This window comes from Salvia hispanica, chromosome 5 (assembly GCF_023119035.1).
Source record: "Salvia hispanica cultivar TCC Black 2014 chromosome 5, UniMelb_Shisp_WGS_1.0, whole genome shotgun sequence".
Lineage (NCBI taxonomy): Eukaryota > Viridiplantae > Streptophyta > Magnoliopsida > Lamiales > Lamiaceae > Salvia > Salvia hispanica.
The window spans coordinates 24,310,832-24,328,393 of NC_062969.1; the positions used below are offsets into that span (position 1 = coordinate 24,310,832).

General features: G+C 36.1%; 2 protein-coding genes across 2 annotated transcripts; both read right to left on the reverse strand.

Moving 5' to 3' along the window:
- Positions 1–59: 59 nt before the first annotated feature.
- LOC125190312 (probable LRR receptor-like serine/threonine-protein kinase At1g05700) lies at positions 60–2,882 on the reverse strand. The gene is made up of 8 exons (XM_048087585.1): positions 2,594–2,882; positions 1,977–2,514; positions 1,443–1,906; positions 1,230–1,362; positions 1,053–1,121; positions 909–980; positions 761–832; positions 60–688 (listed from the first exon to the last, which is right to left on the reverse strand). Exons 1-8 carry the CDS (start codon positions 2,646–2,648, stop codon positions 226–228), a joined length of 1,866 nt encoding a protein of 621 aa, XP_047943542.1. The 5' UTR covers positions 2,649–2,882; the 3' UTR covers positions 60–225.
- A 206-nt stretch (positions 2,883–3,088) lies between these two features.
- LOC125190310 (E3 UFM1-protein ligase 1 homolog) lies at positions 3,089–11,700 on the reverse strand. The gene is made up of 20 exons (XM_048087582.1): positions 11,442–11,700; positions 11,017–11,328; positions 10,664–10,930; positions 10,328–10,375; positions 10,145–10,210; positions 9,905–10,008; positions 7,656–7,749; positions 7,515–7,571; positions 6,254–6,686; positions 6,029–6,183; positions 5,642–5,707; positions 5,499–5,567; positions 5,323–5,415; positions 5,184–5,249; positions 4,597–4,643; positions 4,439–4,502; positions 4,009–4,086; positions 3,844–3,906; positions 3,431–3,523; positions 3,089–3,303 (listed from the first exon to the last, which is right to left on the reverse strand). The coding sequence occupies exons 1-20, from the start codon at positions 11,613–11,615 to the stop codon at positions 3,211–3,213; spliced, it is 2,442 nt and encodes an 813-aa protein (XP_047943539.1). The 5' UTR covers positions 11,616–11,700; the 3' UTR covers positions 3,089–3,210.
- Positions 11,701–17,562: the final 5,862 nt, after the last annotated feature.

Here is a 17,562-nt window from a genome sequence, read left to right on the forward strand (position 1 = left end):
GTTCTATACTATTTAAAGGATGTATGCTGGCATATAAGTAATCGAAAAACTAAACTATGTGAAAAATTATACTCCATCAGTCCCACCATAAGTGAGTCGTCGTATTCATTTTCGTATAGAATCAACTGCAAAGCACTTGTATGCATGTTTTTATAGATATACTGCGAACAAGTTTCTTGTGCGAATGATAAAAGTTTGGGTTTACATCAACAATCTGTGTTTGAACTATCTCCCCTGCGCACCAGCCTCTTCCTTTTTTTGCTGAATGATCTCATGAAGCTCATCCAAATCCAAATCTGGGACCATGGATTCATCGTTACTTGCATCTCCAGGGACGGCAACACAATCGTCATCATCATCAGACGGTAGCAGAGCATGAGCATGATCTCCACCATTTTCATACTTATCAATCACTACCTCAAGTTCATCCAAGTTCATATCTGGAGCCATTGTTTCATCTTTTTTTAAATCAATGTAGTCTTGTTGATCATCTGCTGGAGGTGCAGTGGGCGGAGTATGTTCTTGTGGATTTGTGCTCCCATTTTCTGTTTTTCTTACTCGTCTTAGCCAGAATACGATAAGCAACACTGCTATAACAAGCAGTGGTATGCCCACAGCTAGGCCTACGATCAAGGCTGTTTTCGAGCTACCACCATCTTTAAGGTCAAGATTCGGGTTTCCAGATACACTGTTTGTGACATTATTGTTAAGGATGAGTAGGTAAGAAATCGAGTTATAATGACAAAGACGGTGTACATACTCGTATGTAAGCCTTTTGTTGTGGCGGATTGTGGTTGGGACCTCCCCGGAGAAATCGTTGTGTGACAGGTTACTGTAGACAAGCACGTATGAAATATGAATGCAATAAAGGCCGATATAGTGCCCATTTTGGGTGCAAATTAACTTACAGTTTCCTCAAATTTGGTAGTTGTCCAAGGAAATCTGGGATTTTCCCACTAAGACTGTTATTGCTCAAATCTCTGCAGCAAACCACTTATATAGTGAAGAAAGAATCACATACAATAATACGAATAAATGTTGTCAAGAATTACATGTCAACAAGAGCTTGCATTTGTTGGAAATTAGTAAGACCGCCATTGAGTTGGTATCCTGAAAGATATCTGCAACACAAAATGTAGACAAATGTGTTAATTGCCACAACATTCACCCAGTTTGGGAAGTTTTATAGTATTTGTCATATCCACTTATAAATTTGGCAGAGAACATACAAAGAAGTGACTCTGGGTGGAACAGTGGCGGAGCAGCCCAACCATTGCCAGACGGTGTCGGTGGGGAGACACGGCTCCCCGCTCCATCCGTTGAGTCGAGAGTATGCGTTGGTGAAGCTCATCAGCCCATTCACTGCTCCAAAATGTGAACAAAAACCATGAAAAATGATTCATGTCAAGGGATGTTATGAGTACCTAGGTTGTTTCTCTTACAGTCACTTTGGTTAGTTCCGTTTGTAATAAGGGGATCAGTGGCGGTATATATCTCAATGGCACTGATGATGGGCGGGAGCGTGGACTCTGGCGTGGGGTGCAGCTCAATAGTGATGTTGTTGCTTGCCATCTGTATAAACAATGATTTTGTAGAACAGGTATAGTAGGTTGTGGTGATGGTGCCCATGTCATTTTCAGATACGTACATTTCGAAGGATCTGGTGTCTAAGGGTCCCGCCCCCATTTGTGTGAAATAGGCCTCGATGAAGATAGGAGTGGCAGTCTTCATTGGCCCGAATGATAGGAAGAGTGAGGTTGCATTGTCTTGAGATTCTATGGCATCTTCAACGGCAGTTTCTGGAGCATTTTCATCGCAAGAGGACACACTACCGCCACTTGTGTTGACGGCACCTGCTACAGCAATCGGCTCCCATATCCTGTTGAACTCGTCTCCCTCTGCGTACCTGAGATATGCAACATCAAAACTATGTATATCATATCATTTGCATGACTCAAGTTAGGCATCTCACTCACCCCAAAACACCGTTGCTAGAGCCATAGTCGTAGCGATACGTGGTGAGCCAGGCCATGTCCCGGCTCAGTCCTGTGTACATAGTATAATAAATAGGCCATGCTTCGAGTGAGGAAATGAAGGGGATCTCGTCTTTGTTTGTTGTTGCTAAGCACACGCTGATGTTACGCTTTTGAGACCAATACAGAATCTCATAGAAAGTGTAGTCTGTGGGTGTAGTGACAACAGTCGTCCATTTATTCCCATCAATCTCGAGATCGAAAGTGGGAGGCCTGGACTGTCCATCGTAGTTTGCGTACAGAAACGCTGCTCTGATGAAGTATCCGTAGCTGCTGGTTTTTGGCAATGTGTAGCAGTTCTTGTTCTGGTCAGTGAAGACGCGGAGGGTTTGGAAAATGACTAAGCTGATGAGGGTGCTGTCGGGGACGAGATGATTCGTCCCCAACTTGATGTAGGCCTCATCGGTGTCCCAGATGAGGTCGAAAGTAGCAGTGCTTTTGTTGGAGCCACAATCTATCCCTATCCATGAATCTGGTTGACCTGAAAATCGGAGTTGGATTGTTTGATCATCACTCGTTTTGGTTGCAAGAATCTTATAAGAATAGGGAAAAGTTATTACCTTGTGAATAGAGTATGAAATTGAAGAGAGCAAAAGGGATTACTGACTTGTGCATTGAAGTTTGATTATGTTCAATTGGAAGCAAAATACTGTAGTCTATACATTCTTCACTAGGGACATTAAGATTTATGAGTGACTGAAATAGCCAGCAACAAGGAAATTCGTTTTTTGTGGCAATGACAGCCTGGGTTAAACCAAGTAAAACAAACAAGGAAAGATATTGTGAGCGTTACAAGAATTATAAAGTGTCAATCATATGGTATTCGGCCAAAATGTTATCCCAAGTAAAACAAACGAGTCCTACAAAATTAGCTTTGCCTCATATAACCATCTGACAAACATATAAGTTAACACTATAACTAATTTTATGAAATAAATTAATTTCTTAACGTTAATCGAAATTTTCTCACTTATCGCATTTACAATAAAATGTAAAATGACAACATTTTTTCATGTAAAATAAGCGAGCAAGTTTGTGATATACCCAAACTACTCTTCAGTGAAAAACTATTATACTTTCCACTTCAAGTAATATCTCTGAAATACTACAAAGAACCAACAGGGGAAACCAGCATTTTTCCTGTAAGATTTATGTAAGAAAACTGAACCTACGCCAGTCAGGATTTCGTAACTAAGCTCTTCAACGCAGGCATCAAACCCTCAAGGAGCTCCCTCTGGCTCAATATTCTGTCTGACGTACAGTCTTCTTCCTGAAGAGTGAAGATGTACCACTCAATATATGAATGAACCAAACTGAGGCATCGCCAATGTCTAATATTGGCCCTGTATGCAAGTGTATGAAAAAAGAGGAAACAATTACAGAAGGACTGAACTCACGTTGCCAGTTGCTGAGGACATCAGAGATAGAAGGGTCACCGCTGCCTTTTGATAATCTTGTAAGGTCTTGAATGCTAAATCATCCAGTTTATCCTATAAAGATTGAAGCAATACAGTAAGGCATGAGATCTCCATTTTACAAATCATGCCATGAAAAGTATTCCGTAGAGTAAATCAAGTTTGAGTAATATAGCCTTCACTGCTGTTAGATATGATGGTGGAACACATGAGGATATTTAAACTATTAGTGTGATGGATGCTTTGTGTTTGATGTTTTTTTCAATCTCTAAATAATCATATGACTAATTCCTTATATACTGCATACTGCTACCTCCAAATCTGACATGCAAAATCCATCATTTGTTTAACTAATTGAAAGATTATGATATTATGGAATTGAAATGATCTCTCACCTTCAATCGAGCCACAGCGACTGAAATTGCTCTGCCAGGAGCTTGAAGAGCTTTTCCATGTATCTGCATTGCATTAGTGACGATTCAAATTTCAGGATGCAGAGAATAGTGATGTCAAAGCTAGTCCACTTATCCACCTGTACTCAAGTGAAAAATAAAACTGACCTGAACATATAGTAAAGAAACAACTTTCGCCAGAAGAGCGACAGGATCAGATTCAGCAGAAACTTGAGACGTTAAATCCTGAGAATCTCACAAAAATAGGGTCGTTTTTAAATAGAACAGAACAGAAAGAAATATACAGCAACCAATTGTCCAACTATTCACAAGAATCCCATAATGGTGCTCATCTAGTCCTTATGAAATACACGCGGATATTTTACCAACATATCTCGATTTTCTCTAGAACTTAATCTCAGAAACAAATCCAACGATAAAGCACAGAATAATTCACTTATATGCTTGGATTTTCAGTCTAAGAACACTCAGCATCAGAACGCGTGTTCAGTCACAGACACACACCCTCCTAGAACTTTGGAGAAAAAATTAGTTATAGGCAGAGCTCTCAAAAAAAATCATAGACATGTGGTCAAACCTTTTTGTAGGAATGCAGAAGAGTCCTCTCCAACTTCTTATCAAGTTTCTTGAATACTAAACCACTGCAGAATATAGGAAGAAAATAATTTTTTGAATCATGCTATTGCTACTCATACTTAAAAACGAAAACCAACAATGCATAATCATCTTCTTTACCTTTCCTCTGTTAATTCTCTTGCTGCACTTAAGAATGCTTCCACCAGCTGTTGTTATAAAAATCATATACATTAGTTAAAGAACTCATTACTTTACGGGTGATCAGTGGCGGACGCGGGATTTTGACGTTGGGGGGTCCAATTCTAAGATATTTTTTAAACATCGGTGTTGCCAAAAGTTTCGACATTATAAAGATGCGAAGAAGATGAGTAATGAGATAAAAATAATTAAATGATATGGAAACTAGAGAAATTTATGCATTTATTATTATTAATTATGAATAATTTTTTAAATAAGTTAGTCATGAAGGAGGAGCGCAAAACATAAACTTTTTTGTGCCTAATAGCTGTAAGAAAAATAAAAAAAACAATACAAAAAAAATAGCAAAAAGACAAAGGGAATCGAACTCAGACAAGGAAACTACCAAGCCTAGTGATTAGCCACTTGAGCTGATGAGCAAATTTTGGTAAACTATGACTATATGTAGTATAAATAGTGAAATTGTTAGGGGTTCCATGGGACCCCCAAACCCCTTAGTAGGTCCGCCTCTGCGGGTGATCTATTAGGGGCACATATAAATTACTAACCTTCCCCTCTAAAGTTTCAACCAGCTCAAGGGCTTTGGCTGATAAAGACCCAGGCAAACCCTTCGCCTGTGAACAAAATCAAAAGAATTAGATGCTGGGTGTTTGAAAATTATAGCTTAGTTTGCTCAAAGAGATTTACCAGAGCAATTCTATCTGCAGAGCTCATTACTACAGGTTCAGGAATTTGGGATCCCTCAAGTTGAAGTCCACTCTTCAGTTTCTCGTACTTGTCCTGCATACCCATCTCGAGTATTAAAGCCCATGTGACAACTGTTTCATGCTCCAAAGATTAAAACAGGAAACAGTATGCATTACCAAATGAACTAAGAGAGTGTCCACAATTGGGGTGGCTGCAGTTCGTAACAAGTGTTTATGCAAGAGAACCTGACAGAGGGAAAATATTGTTTTATGTGTCCCTGCAGTATTTGATTACCATTAAAATTGAGAAGAGAACTTACAGCATTTGGCGGGTCATCTTCGAACAAATCTAGTGCTTTTTCATATAATTGGATATTTAAGAATGCCTGGAGCAAAGGATGAAACATGTTATTGTTTAAAAACAATCCAGAAACAGTGTACCTTCAATCAGATTATAAGTTTTCAGCAATAGAAAATCAACACAAATGAAGAATAGCATATTGATACTGTATATATCATGCAAACTTCAGGAACATTTCATCAGATCAACAAGACATTTTGGTAGCAAATGGTAAATCCTGGAAGCATGAATTCTGGATGCTATCATGGAAACACAACATTATCGTCCTATATCCAGACACTGCAGAGAATATACAAGGTTCATATATGTCATGGATCCAAAGAAATAAAAGGTATAGTGTCACTACCTCATCAAGCATACGCTGTAAATCATCATGCAGCTGTTTCATTTGCTGAGCATTCTCCGTAAAAGCAGCCTTTCTTCTTTCCATCCATGACTTTAGAAGCATAGGTCTCAAATAGTGGGCCAGAGGTGCAAGAACGGTCTCAGGATCATCCAAACCTACATAAAATGTTAGATAACCTAAAACAAAATAAATAATTCAAATTGGAATAGACCAAGATGAAATCACCTTGTTCCTCCAAATCTGGGATCATTGACATTATCTTCTGAATTAATGATTTTTCTGATAGAAAGCTTGGTTGATCCAACCTCTCAGTATCTTTTTTGGCACCTGACTTTGGATCTGAAACTTGTGCACCTGGGTTAACCTTTCCCTTTTTCTGCTTTTTCTTAGTTGATTCGTGTAACTCTGTACCACTTTCAGCACTCCCGGCTTTCACATTCCCAGCTGCTTTTCCTTTTTTCTTTTTAGAACCTTTTTCTGAAGCTGATTTACCTATGCCATTTTGGTTACCATATTCATCTTGGTCAGTTAGGTTGCTGCTGTCATCATTTCCCTGCCTGGCATCTTTGATGAGATGTGAAACATCAGATGGCCCAACAGCAGTATGTTCAGCAAGACTAATGTTCTCCATCTCTTTCTGAATACTATCAAACAAATGCTGCAATCATTGGGATAAAAGTATGAAGTTAATAGGTATCACTGGAGTGACAATAATGATGCTACAGTATGATCTTCCCTGATTCCTCATGGCATCACCTAACATATTATTCAGTATTCATATGAGAATGGGAGTTTTGAAAAATGTATAATCACTTTAAAGCGTACATAAAGGAATAGTAAAGGGACATTTCACGAAACACTGTAAGAATTTGTCCAAGTCTATTTATGTTTCTGATTTTTAAGAATAAAGTGAAAGCAAAGAATAAAGATCCAGAGGCAGAGATTATTTTTTTTCTTTTCAGTTCCATCTCAGATCCTATAAGGTGCAAACTCGTGGTAGTATTAAGTATGAATACCTAATATAAACAATTTCTTGAGTAAACAAGTCCATATCAATAACCTAGTCTAACCCGAAGATTCACAAACAGGATAGATCATACTAATGTTATCTGATGTTCTATTTAATGCATGTAATACATACTATTGCATAACATTACGTGTATAAGCCCACTAATAAGAGGCTAAGCAAATAAGTGCCTTCATTTTTTTGCATCAAAAGATTATGAGGGGCACTACAATAGTTGTAATCGAGGTCATCTTGAGATGCCAATTCTGGGAAGATTTAAAATTATTTATCAGCAGGAAACATAAGTGATTGAGGCAACCGTGCCCAAGGCCCCAAGAACATTCAGTTGGTTGCAATAATATTCTATGGGTACCCAACAGAAAAGCTATTGTAAGAATTGCATAAGAACCTACAGAATTCTTTGAGAACTTTAATTTTGACTATTGATTAGACATATTCTGAGGAATTTTAAATACTTACCTTCACAAAAGTATCACTCAAAATATATGATTCCCCCAAAATATGTGCTTTTCCAGACTGATTGAGAAGACAAGTTCATCAGAGAAGTAGAATAAAATCAATCACCAAGAGTATACTAGTTAATGTGTAGCAATAGCTCACCTTCAGAGCTCTTTGAACAGTTGGACAAAATGAAAGAACCTTAGATGCATCTTGGGAGGTAAAGGATGTGGGTAAAATTGTAAGCGAAACGATCCTGCAAGGTGTGGGGAAGAGGGAGCAGAAATTAGCATAGTCCGAACTGGATGGGGAGGTAAGAACACGCACTAGAGAAGCTAAAGAAAAAGAAAAGGATAATCAAATGACATATTGAACGTAAAAGTACCAGCACATGGACATGATCCCTTTTTAATGAATCACTTGAAGTAATAATTTATGAATATTCATTAATATAACTCTGATTAGGCACTCAAATACTCCCTCCGGCCCACAAAAGATGTCACACTTGTGGGACAGCACGGGATTTTAGGAGGTTTTGTATTGTGTGTTAAATGGAGAGATAAAATATAATTTTTATATTCATGTGAGAGAAAAAATTTTCCAAAAAGGGAAATGTGACATCTTTTGTGGGACAAACTAAAAAGGAAAGTGTGACATCTTTTGTGGGAAGGAGGGAGTAGTACAGAAAAGAAATTTAGAACGGTTCATCCCTTCCACACCTCATGGCATGTTTTCATGAAGAAATTGGTAATTGTCACAATTTCTCAATTTATTAGCAATTTATTTAAAATAATAATAAAAACTTAAATCACCACATTTTTTTTCTTGAACAGTATATTCTATGGGCTGTGGGTTCTGATCATCTGCATAGATAATGAACCCTGACAAAATCTTCAGATAGCTGCAAAAATAAATCTGTGGTTCTTATAGTATATAATAACCAGTTTATACCCTAAACCATACCATGAAAGGAAGATAAAATTGTGCAAAATCCGTAACTAATCAAGCTTCTTACAAAGGGATAGCTGCAATCTATGTATCAAAAGTGCCGAGTCTTACAATATGGGGTGCAAGAAATTGCAACTTAATAAATAGAGTTTCTTGTCACATGTGGTTGTGATGCAGGTAGCATCGACGTGGATTGTGTTTCTAGTAGCTCCAGTTTCCAACTTTCATAAGCACTAGTTTCATAATGGAGGCTTCTTTTGATGCTCTAACTTGATATGTAGCCATTATTCTGGGGAAGTCTAAGAAACCTTATTGCTAGAGTCTATAGAGCCATTTGAACATGGAATGCAAGGTGCTATATGCTAATTGTCTTGCATCCAAAGACAAAGATTAGAGGAATGCCAAAAAGGATATCTATTCTGAAAAGGCATAAATTTTATATTTACTAAAACGTCAGTTGAGGTAGAGTTTCAACTTTATCCATGATCTAAAGAACAGTACTATTTAAATTTGAAGTTTTTGATCCACATCTATCATCCATTGGTATGGAGTCATATTTCCAATGACATGGAAGGTGGATAGGAAGAAGGGGAAGTTCTTGATTCATTATTTCACACACAAGTCTAATCATGGTGTACATCTAAAGCAGTTAAAATCAAAACCAACAGTAAACTAAAGTCGAATAAGTAGAACTTAACTTTAGGTGAAATCCTATACTAACCAATGATGGGAAGAATAGAACATCTAAGTTTCAACTTTATTTTAGAGAGTTAACATTTCTATCCCTACAGTTTCCTCCAAGATCATCCACCCTCATTAATGAGCACATGAGACAATGCACGCACAAGGAAATAAAAGGAAAATTATTGTGTTACTTAAGTATTGGGAGCCTCTATGAAGTTAAGATGGAATTTAAGAATTTTAGATGGTAGTTCAGTAGTTCCATACATAGCATCTCGCTAATCATTTCATGAAGCACCAATTCAACTGCGGATTTGGTTAAGGAGAACATTTATTGACACGAGTAGCATGTTCATATGTCCATTTATAACCCCTGCACTACATTTCTCTATAGTGAAGTGAGTGAACTTATTACATTTGAGCTTAGCTTGCTCAAGGTTGGTTTAGCTTTGCAAAGAACTTGGACTTACTAGTAATTGCACAATGCAACTGTTTCTAGTTAAGTGAAACCTAATCCGTAAAAAAACACAAAACTAGCAGCCATACTAGTTCAGGTCTGCCTATTTCATCTAGCCAGAGTATCATACAATATTAACAAGATTTTGCTTGCTTAAGCTCGCTCCCAACAAGGATCTCCCTGTTTTAAACAATGTTTTAATCATGACCAGAGCAATGGACTTATTATTTGATTAGCAAGCAAATGCGTCTACATTTTTTCACTGTAATAAATCTGGGCCCACCACAACATTCAGTAGTAACTGAAGGGGAAAAATAGAACTCACCAGCTGCCACATTCAACAGCATCATCCACAGATGCGTCCAACATTTCAATCAGCGAATTATGAACAAAGACAGTATCAAGAGCCTTGCCTTCAGGATATCTGGACTATATTGATTATTCACAAAAAAATTAGAAAAAGTTCACCAAAAGGATTAAAATTGAGTACCCATATTATATGATATTTTATTTGAGTCACGAAAAAACAGAGAAGAGAGAGAAAAACCAAAATAGATTAAGATACCTGCAAAAACTGAATAGGTTGTGGTATTCCAAGTTTGCGAAGAGTTTCATAGCTTATGAAGGAATTCTGCATCACAAAGAACAGTGGTGTGCAACACCCAATTAATTGTTCAAGTCTTATAGTACTACTTTTCTTGATTAAAGCACCTGATTTAAAGAGAAAACTAAAGGAGAAGTTCTCGACCTGCGAAAAGAAAGAATCCACACATTCTTTTTGAGCTGTGGCGAAAACCTGTCAAATAGGAGACATGACAAGCAATATTTACAAGAATGGAACTACTTAACCAGTGCATATAAACAAATTAATCCATAACTGAAAAATGTTGGACGAATTATGTACAGGGGAATTGAGTCAACACGTTTAAATAAAGACAACAATAAACACATCAGAAGTTTCAGTAAACGAAGTCATATTTATAGCACATAATCAACAAACAAACAAAACCATGATCAACATTCAACATTTTATTACCAAAGTTAAAGAATATGATTATTTATAATAAAGAATCATCTCACATACAGAAGGTGTCCAGTGAACTCCAGCGCGAAGTGAGCCAAGAATCTCTCCGCCTTTAACCAAACTATTAAACAATGACTGGAAAAAACTACTCTCAACCGCCACTCCACTAAACCCATCCATATCTTGCAAAAGAGCCTGCAATGAGCTCCACCATGCCGACATATTCATAGGAACAGCAATCCCTCTTGCTGCTCCGCGCACCATTGCATTCAAACGTGCAACATATGCCGGTGTATACAGTTGTCCAGCCTCAAGCCGACCTTTGATCTATTCAAAGCACAGTCCAATTAAACAAGTCAGCAATTCCCCTAACAGGTAAAATTTTAAGCCAAAAGCTTATACAAGTACAATACCAATGTCCCAATACGAGTTTCTAGAACAGAGACGATCAGTTCTGATCCCACTTGCAGCTGTGCCGCAATCTCCGCCAACGAAATTTGGCTGCATTCCTGGAGCCTTTCATTGATTTCCTCGGAAACTGTGTCCCAATAAGAACTGGAAACTATCTCGCCATTAATCAACATAAGCGTAGAGTCATTGGACACAACGTATTCCGATTGCTTTTCGACATGGTACAAATCTACGCCTATGGAATCCGCCAAATCAATCAAGGATACTCGACCTCTATTATTTATTTCAGAAACAATTTCACTCCTCAATTGCCCCTATTGAGGCCAAAACCCCAGACATGCAGATCAAATCAGTAAAACACACCTTGGATAGAGCAGAATCAAGGACTAAACCTATTTAATTATAAATGATAACTTAAATTAATCACCTGAGTGATGTATTCTTTGCCGGATGAGGTGTGGAGAAGTTCGAAGTCGATGATTTCGAGCTGCTGGAGTTTCTGGACCAATTCGACGACGTTTCGTTCGGACAAACGGATGCTCGATTTCGCCTGCTGTGCGAACTCGAATTGCCTCTGCAGTTCCAGAAGTTCGTCATCCATGGCAGCGGCGGAGGTGTGTGAGTCTTGACTTCCGGTGGTGGTGATCGTTGGGCGAATACCGGAGGAAATGTGCTTATGCTATTCACTTCAGTTTCTCCAAATAAAAATAACGTATTTTGCTTTTCTTCTTATTTTAAAAACAAATAATTATTTTTTTACTATAGAAAAAAAGGAAAATAAGTTTTATTACCATTGCTTTTTAATTAATGAACTCTTCAAATTTTATTTCTTTTTTATCATTAAGTAAACTATAGTAACTTAATAACATTTCATAATTATTTTTCACATTAAAAAAATTTTTAAATTGATAATTGTTTATTTGGTTTATAAATCAATAACTAGGATATTTAAATTTTTACAAATTTAATTTAAGTGATAAATATAAATTATTACTTACGATATGGAGTAATAATAATTTTAATCTTTCTATAAAATAGTGAGATTGAGGACGACAAAAAATTAGGGAAAATAGGATCTAATAGATTGATTACTGATTACAGATTACTGATCAGCCATGTTTATATAAATTGAATGGATAAAACTAAAATGTAAATTTGAAAAGGATTTTCGTAATTATTCAGTTAACGTCATTTTTTAAGAAGAGAGAATAATTGCTAATGAACAACATTAGAGCATCTGCATCGGTGCTTTTGGCTAAGAGCAGGCGCTGTGTCGACGGCGCCGTTGTGCTCTTGCCACGGTTCTGCTTTTAACTAAGAGCATCGTCGTGCCGACGGCAAGAGCACGAGAAGTCAACGTGACATGCTCTGATTGACCGTTGATTTATCATTTTTTTTGTTTTGTAATTCGAAAAAATCTGAAAAAAATCAGATTTAATAAAAAAAATATTTTCCCACTTCCCAATAAAATAGATCCATTTTTTCACACTTTTATTTATTTTTTAATTATTTTTATCCCAAAATTCACACTTTTATCTATAAATACCTTCACTTCAACACAAAAAATCACACTATACCAAACAACTCTCTCAACTTCAATTTTTAGAATTTTAATTATGTAATTTTTAAATTTTTTTAATTATATAATTTTTAATTTTTTAGTAATTTGTAATAGTATTTCGGATATTGTTAATGCATTTTAATATTGTAGAAATTTTTTTAGTAATTGAAATATTTAAATTGAATAATAGAATGGTGAGGCCCTTGAGCATGCTCTTGCGGAAGAACATGGATGTGAGTGTTGTGCTCTTGCGGAAAAACAAGGAGTGAAAAATGAATAAAAGTGGATCTGGGCCCACATCCATGCTCTTGCCAAAGAGCATGCATGGATGTGGATGCTCTCACAAAAAGTGTTATGATAATTGTATAAGATTGAAATTTATAATTGGTGTCTAAATATTGAATTTGAAAGAACGTGATTTTAAAAGATAAAAAATATTCCCAGTAGCCTATATAATGCGGGGAACACTAGTGTTTTTTCACCCTTAGATCACATCCTTCCAACCATATGCTGCCACGTGGCACTTATAAGCAACAAAACAATGTTATTAAGCAACAAAATTAATGAATGACATTGACGGATTTCCGCAAATCGCATAAAAGACTATTTATGTTGTATTAAATACAGTTTATTTTGCATTATTTAATACAACATAAATAGTCTTTTATGCAATCCATCAATGTCATCCACTAATTTTGTTGCTTAATAATGTTATTTTGTTATTTATTAGTGTCACGTGGCAGCATATGGTTGGAAGGATACTGTAATTCTAATTTCAGTTATTTTTTAAATACACCCCTATGCCCAGTAGCCTATATAATGCTTAAATTGCATAATAAATGTTGATTGTGAAAAATAGAATTAACCATAAATAATGTTGTGAAACATTTCCTGAGAAATTGACCCTTTTGTCTAAGTATATCATCTGCTGCCTTATTCTCAATCTGTTTGATCTCTTATAGTAGTAACTTTTTAGATCAATTAATTCTTTTGGTTGACAAGTTTACTTCACAAAGGAAATGAGCAAAGCTTGAATACATTATATTGTTTTTGTCATTTCAGCTTCTTTACAAGGTTTTAATGTATATCTTGAGCCACTTTTGATGAAATTAGTAGGTGTATTATTTTACTCACCGGTTAACCAATAGATCATTTACTCAGTCTGCGATATAAATTCCAATTATTTTTTTAATTTCGTTATTTCTTTTCTTTTTAACTTTCTTTGGTCTTCTTTCCTTGAACAAAACAACTTTCAAACACTGAAGATGAGATATGTGAAATCATCTAAATCGACAGGGACTTGATTAATTATGTGCTACTACTTGTTGAGGTCCCAAAAAGTGGCTATAATGTGCAACTTGTTGGGAATTCACAATTAAAAAAAAATTGAAATAGAAATATATATTGGAATTAGAGATTTTAGTGGTCTTGTGATGGGGACATCACAACGTAGAAGTTAAATTTCAAAGTTCTTGTTTTTAAATAGCTGATGTACCTCCTAAAAGAGTGAGAAATCATTTTCCCATAGAGGATTGAAATTTGTCCCCGCAAAGCAAGATTGAATATTAGCTGCATTATAGAGGTTAACAAATGAAGCAACATTTGTAAATAAAAAATTACGTACTATATGTAGTATGATAAGGTCAATTTCACGTATCGGTTATGGGATAAATTCAATGATTTCATGGGTCTAACACATGTTTTAAGCTATGTTGTGTAGAGAAACAAGGAAGAAATTTGCCAGACGGAGGAAGAAGCGGGAAAGGAAGCAAAGGAGCACAAAATTTACCAGACGGAGGAAGCTTCAAAGAGGATGGGCAAAACGAAGAATTCAAGGAAGGATCTAGAAGCCAACCCGTCTATAAATACTGGAAGCACACATCAATTAAGAGGACTCTTTTTACGCTCCAGCTCTTAGTTCCTAGCTCACTTCTTATAATTTCTCTACACACACTGCACAATGGGATAATTCTGGGAGGTTCACGTCTTGATAGTTGGTTTTTATCTTGCGTACCACCGTCCTTGCGAAGGGCGAAGAAACAATTGTCTTTAATTTCTGTTTTTGTTGCCGTTCTGCCGAGACTTCGCTGTTCGAAGCTCGGCGATCGTTGAATTGCTGTTGAATTGCTGGATATTTGGTTATGGAAGTTTATTTTCTGTTTTCATTTCTGATTTACGTTGATTGTTGTTACTTATTTACTCTGAATGCTTTTCGCACTTGATCTGTTGGGTTAAAGTTGGATTGTGATTTGATTGTAGTTGATCGGAGCAAGTCGTTCGAATCGGAGTAGTTGGAGATGGATTTTGCTGTTGTTGGTTTCGGATGGCTTGGATCCGGAGTGGATTAAGCATCTGACGCTTGGATCTGTTGAATTTCTGCATGGATATGATGTTTAGCTTCCGTTTCTTCGTTTACCTCGTCTAGTAGTTGTAGATCTGCTTTATTTTCCGGTTAATCGTAGTTTTAACGTCCGATCTAGCATGCTCTGTTTCGATCTGGTTTATTGCTCTATTTTCTACTCCCTCTGTCCCTGAAAATTTGTCACCTATTTCCTTTTTCGTCCCCCTAAAAATTTGTCACCTTTCACTTTTAACATTTTTAGTAGTGGCCCCTACATTCCACTAACTCATTCACGCTCACATTTTATTATAAACCTAATATATAAAAATACGACCCACATACCATTAACTTTTTCAACCCACTTTCTTTTACATTTTTTAAAATCCGTGCCGGGTCAAATGGTGACGAATTATTAGGGACGGAGGGAGTACATGTTTACGTTTAGATTGTTGAAGGAGAAGAAGATCGTTGTTAGTTAGAGTCAGATTTTCGTTATTGCAGCTTTTCATCCGTACTATTTCTGTTTTGGGAAAATGGTCCCCACTGCATGCCTTTCCTTTGTCTAGCTGTTTTTAGGAAGTTTGCTCACTAGGTCTAGTAAATTTCAGTTGTTCGGTTTTACTCTCTGTTCACTTTCTGTTTCATCATGAATGCTTGCATCATATTTTCCGTTTCCAAGGTCTAGCTGTTAGATAAGTTTACATTTCCCAAGTCTAGTAGTTAAAATTCTTAACCCAAGTTTGCGTGGCAGCAGCCAACCCCATTTCCAAGTCCTCTTAACTCTTACTTTCACCTCATTCCTATCTGTGGGATCGACCCTTTACTTTTCTATACTAATTTCTAGTGTAGTGGGTTAAGATTTTTATTGATAGCTGACTGAGAATGAGCCCTACAACCATAATCTTCTCTGGTTTGAGATCTCCTAGCCCCAATGATTTAGTGAACTCTCTTGACCTAAAAGTTTTGAAATACCCTGATATGTACTGTGCTCTCAGCTTGCATATCATAATACTAATAAGTAACAGAGTTCTAACATACGACAAAATATTGTATAGTTTGATAATCTTAATTGAATTTAACTAACAATTTTTAATAATATTTCTCTTTTTATAATACAAATAACACAACTTTTTCTCGATTTACCATCCAAATAATACCCCATCTGTCACCATTCAAATAATATTTGTACGGAACAAATGAAGTATATATACTTATGTATAGGATAAAAAATACTTAAATTAGATCTTAAACTCTCAATATTATATACATGGTCAAAATTGTCTCCCTTCTCAATTTTGACTTAACTTTTTCATATTCCATTAAAAAATATTTATTTTATTTTAGTGACAACATAAATAACATATTTCAAGAATTTGGACATAAATTTAATACGTTATGTGCAAATAGGAATCAGAAACTATCGATCATCTCTTTTTAGCTACAACATACTATCAATTTTTGATACCCTTGTTCCGAACGATGCAAAATTTCCATGTATCTTCCCAATCAACCATATACATCTCTCTTTTCTAGGCTCAGCACCCCTCAAAAGAGATTGGTAAGTGAATTTGGACCTCCATATTCTACGTCATATTACAGTCCATTTGAAACATCTCGAATAGTAAATACTCCCTCCGTCCGCGAATAAGAGTTCCGTTTTTCCATTTTAGTCCGTCCGCAAATAAGAGTCCCGGTTCACTTTTACCATAAATGGTAATAGGGTCTCACCTTCCACTAACTCATTTCACTCACATTTCATTTAAAACTAATATATACAAGTGGGACCCTAATTCCACTAACATTTTTTCACTCACTTTTCATAACATTTCTTAAAACACATGTCACCTATGATTCTATGAATGAGACTCCTAATGACGGACGGAGGGAGTAATAAGAATTGTAAATAGCTAGGGAGATGCAGTAAATTCCTGCAAATTGATACCAAACAAGGTTAGCACAGAAATAGATACTATATACATTGAAATAATAACAATAAGACAGTGACAAGACTAGCATAGTTAAATAGTTAAGCATTGTCTAGCAATATGAAATTAAGCTATAGTGTATATGAGATCATTTTCCTCCATGTACATGGGAGGAGACGAGGAGTAATGCTTCCAAACAAAATGTTAATCATGTGAAAGCTGGCGAGCCATGTCGGATGTCTGTCACCACATTTATTGATTTCGAGCACTAGTAGTAGTTGATCATTACATGCCCTCGCATTTACATCCCAATATATACAATAATTTCAATCTACCCCCAATTATGTCACTATTATTTTATTTTGTACATCCTTATTCATCATGCATTATCGACTAAATACGGATATTATCGAATATGCTACATTGATTACATGTAGAGATTATGGAAGATATATGAATATTTATGGATAAGGGGGGGACTAAAACAACATGCCCCATGTGTAAATCTATTAAATTACGAAAGTTTTAGACTTTTAGTAGTAGTAGTAGTAGTTTGCAAAAATATAAAAATCACAGAGATAGTTAGATCATTCAAAAGTATTTCGTATATTAATCTGGTCCACTTTTTGTCTAAAGTCAAAATTTGTTCATATAGTATGGACGCTACAATATGTCTAGTTCATTGAATTTTTTATTCAATACAACCCTCTTAGTTCTTTAT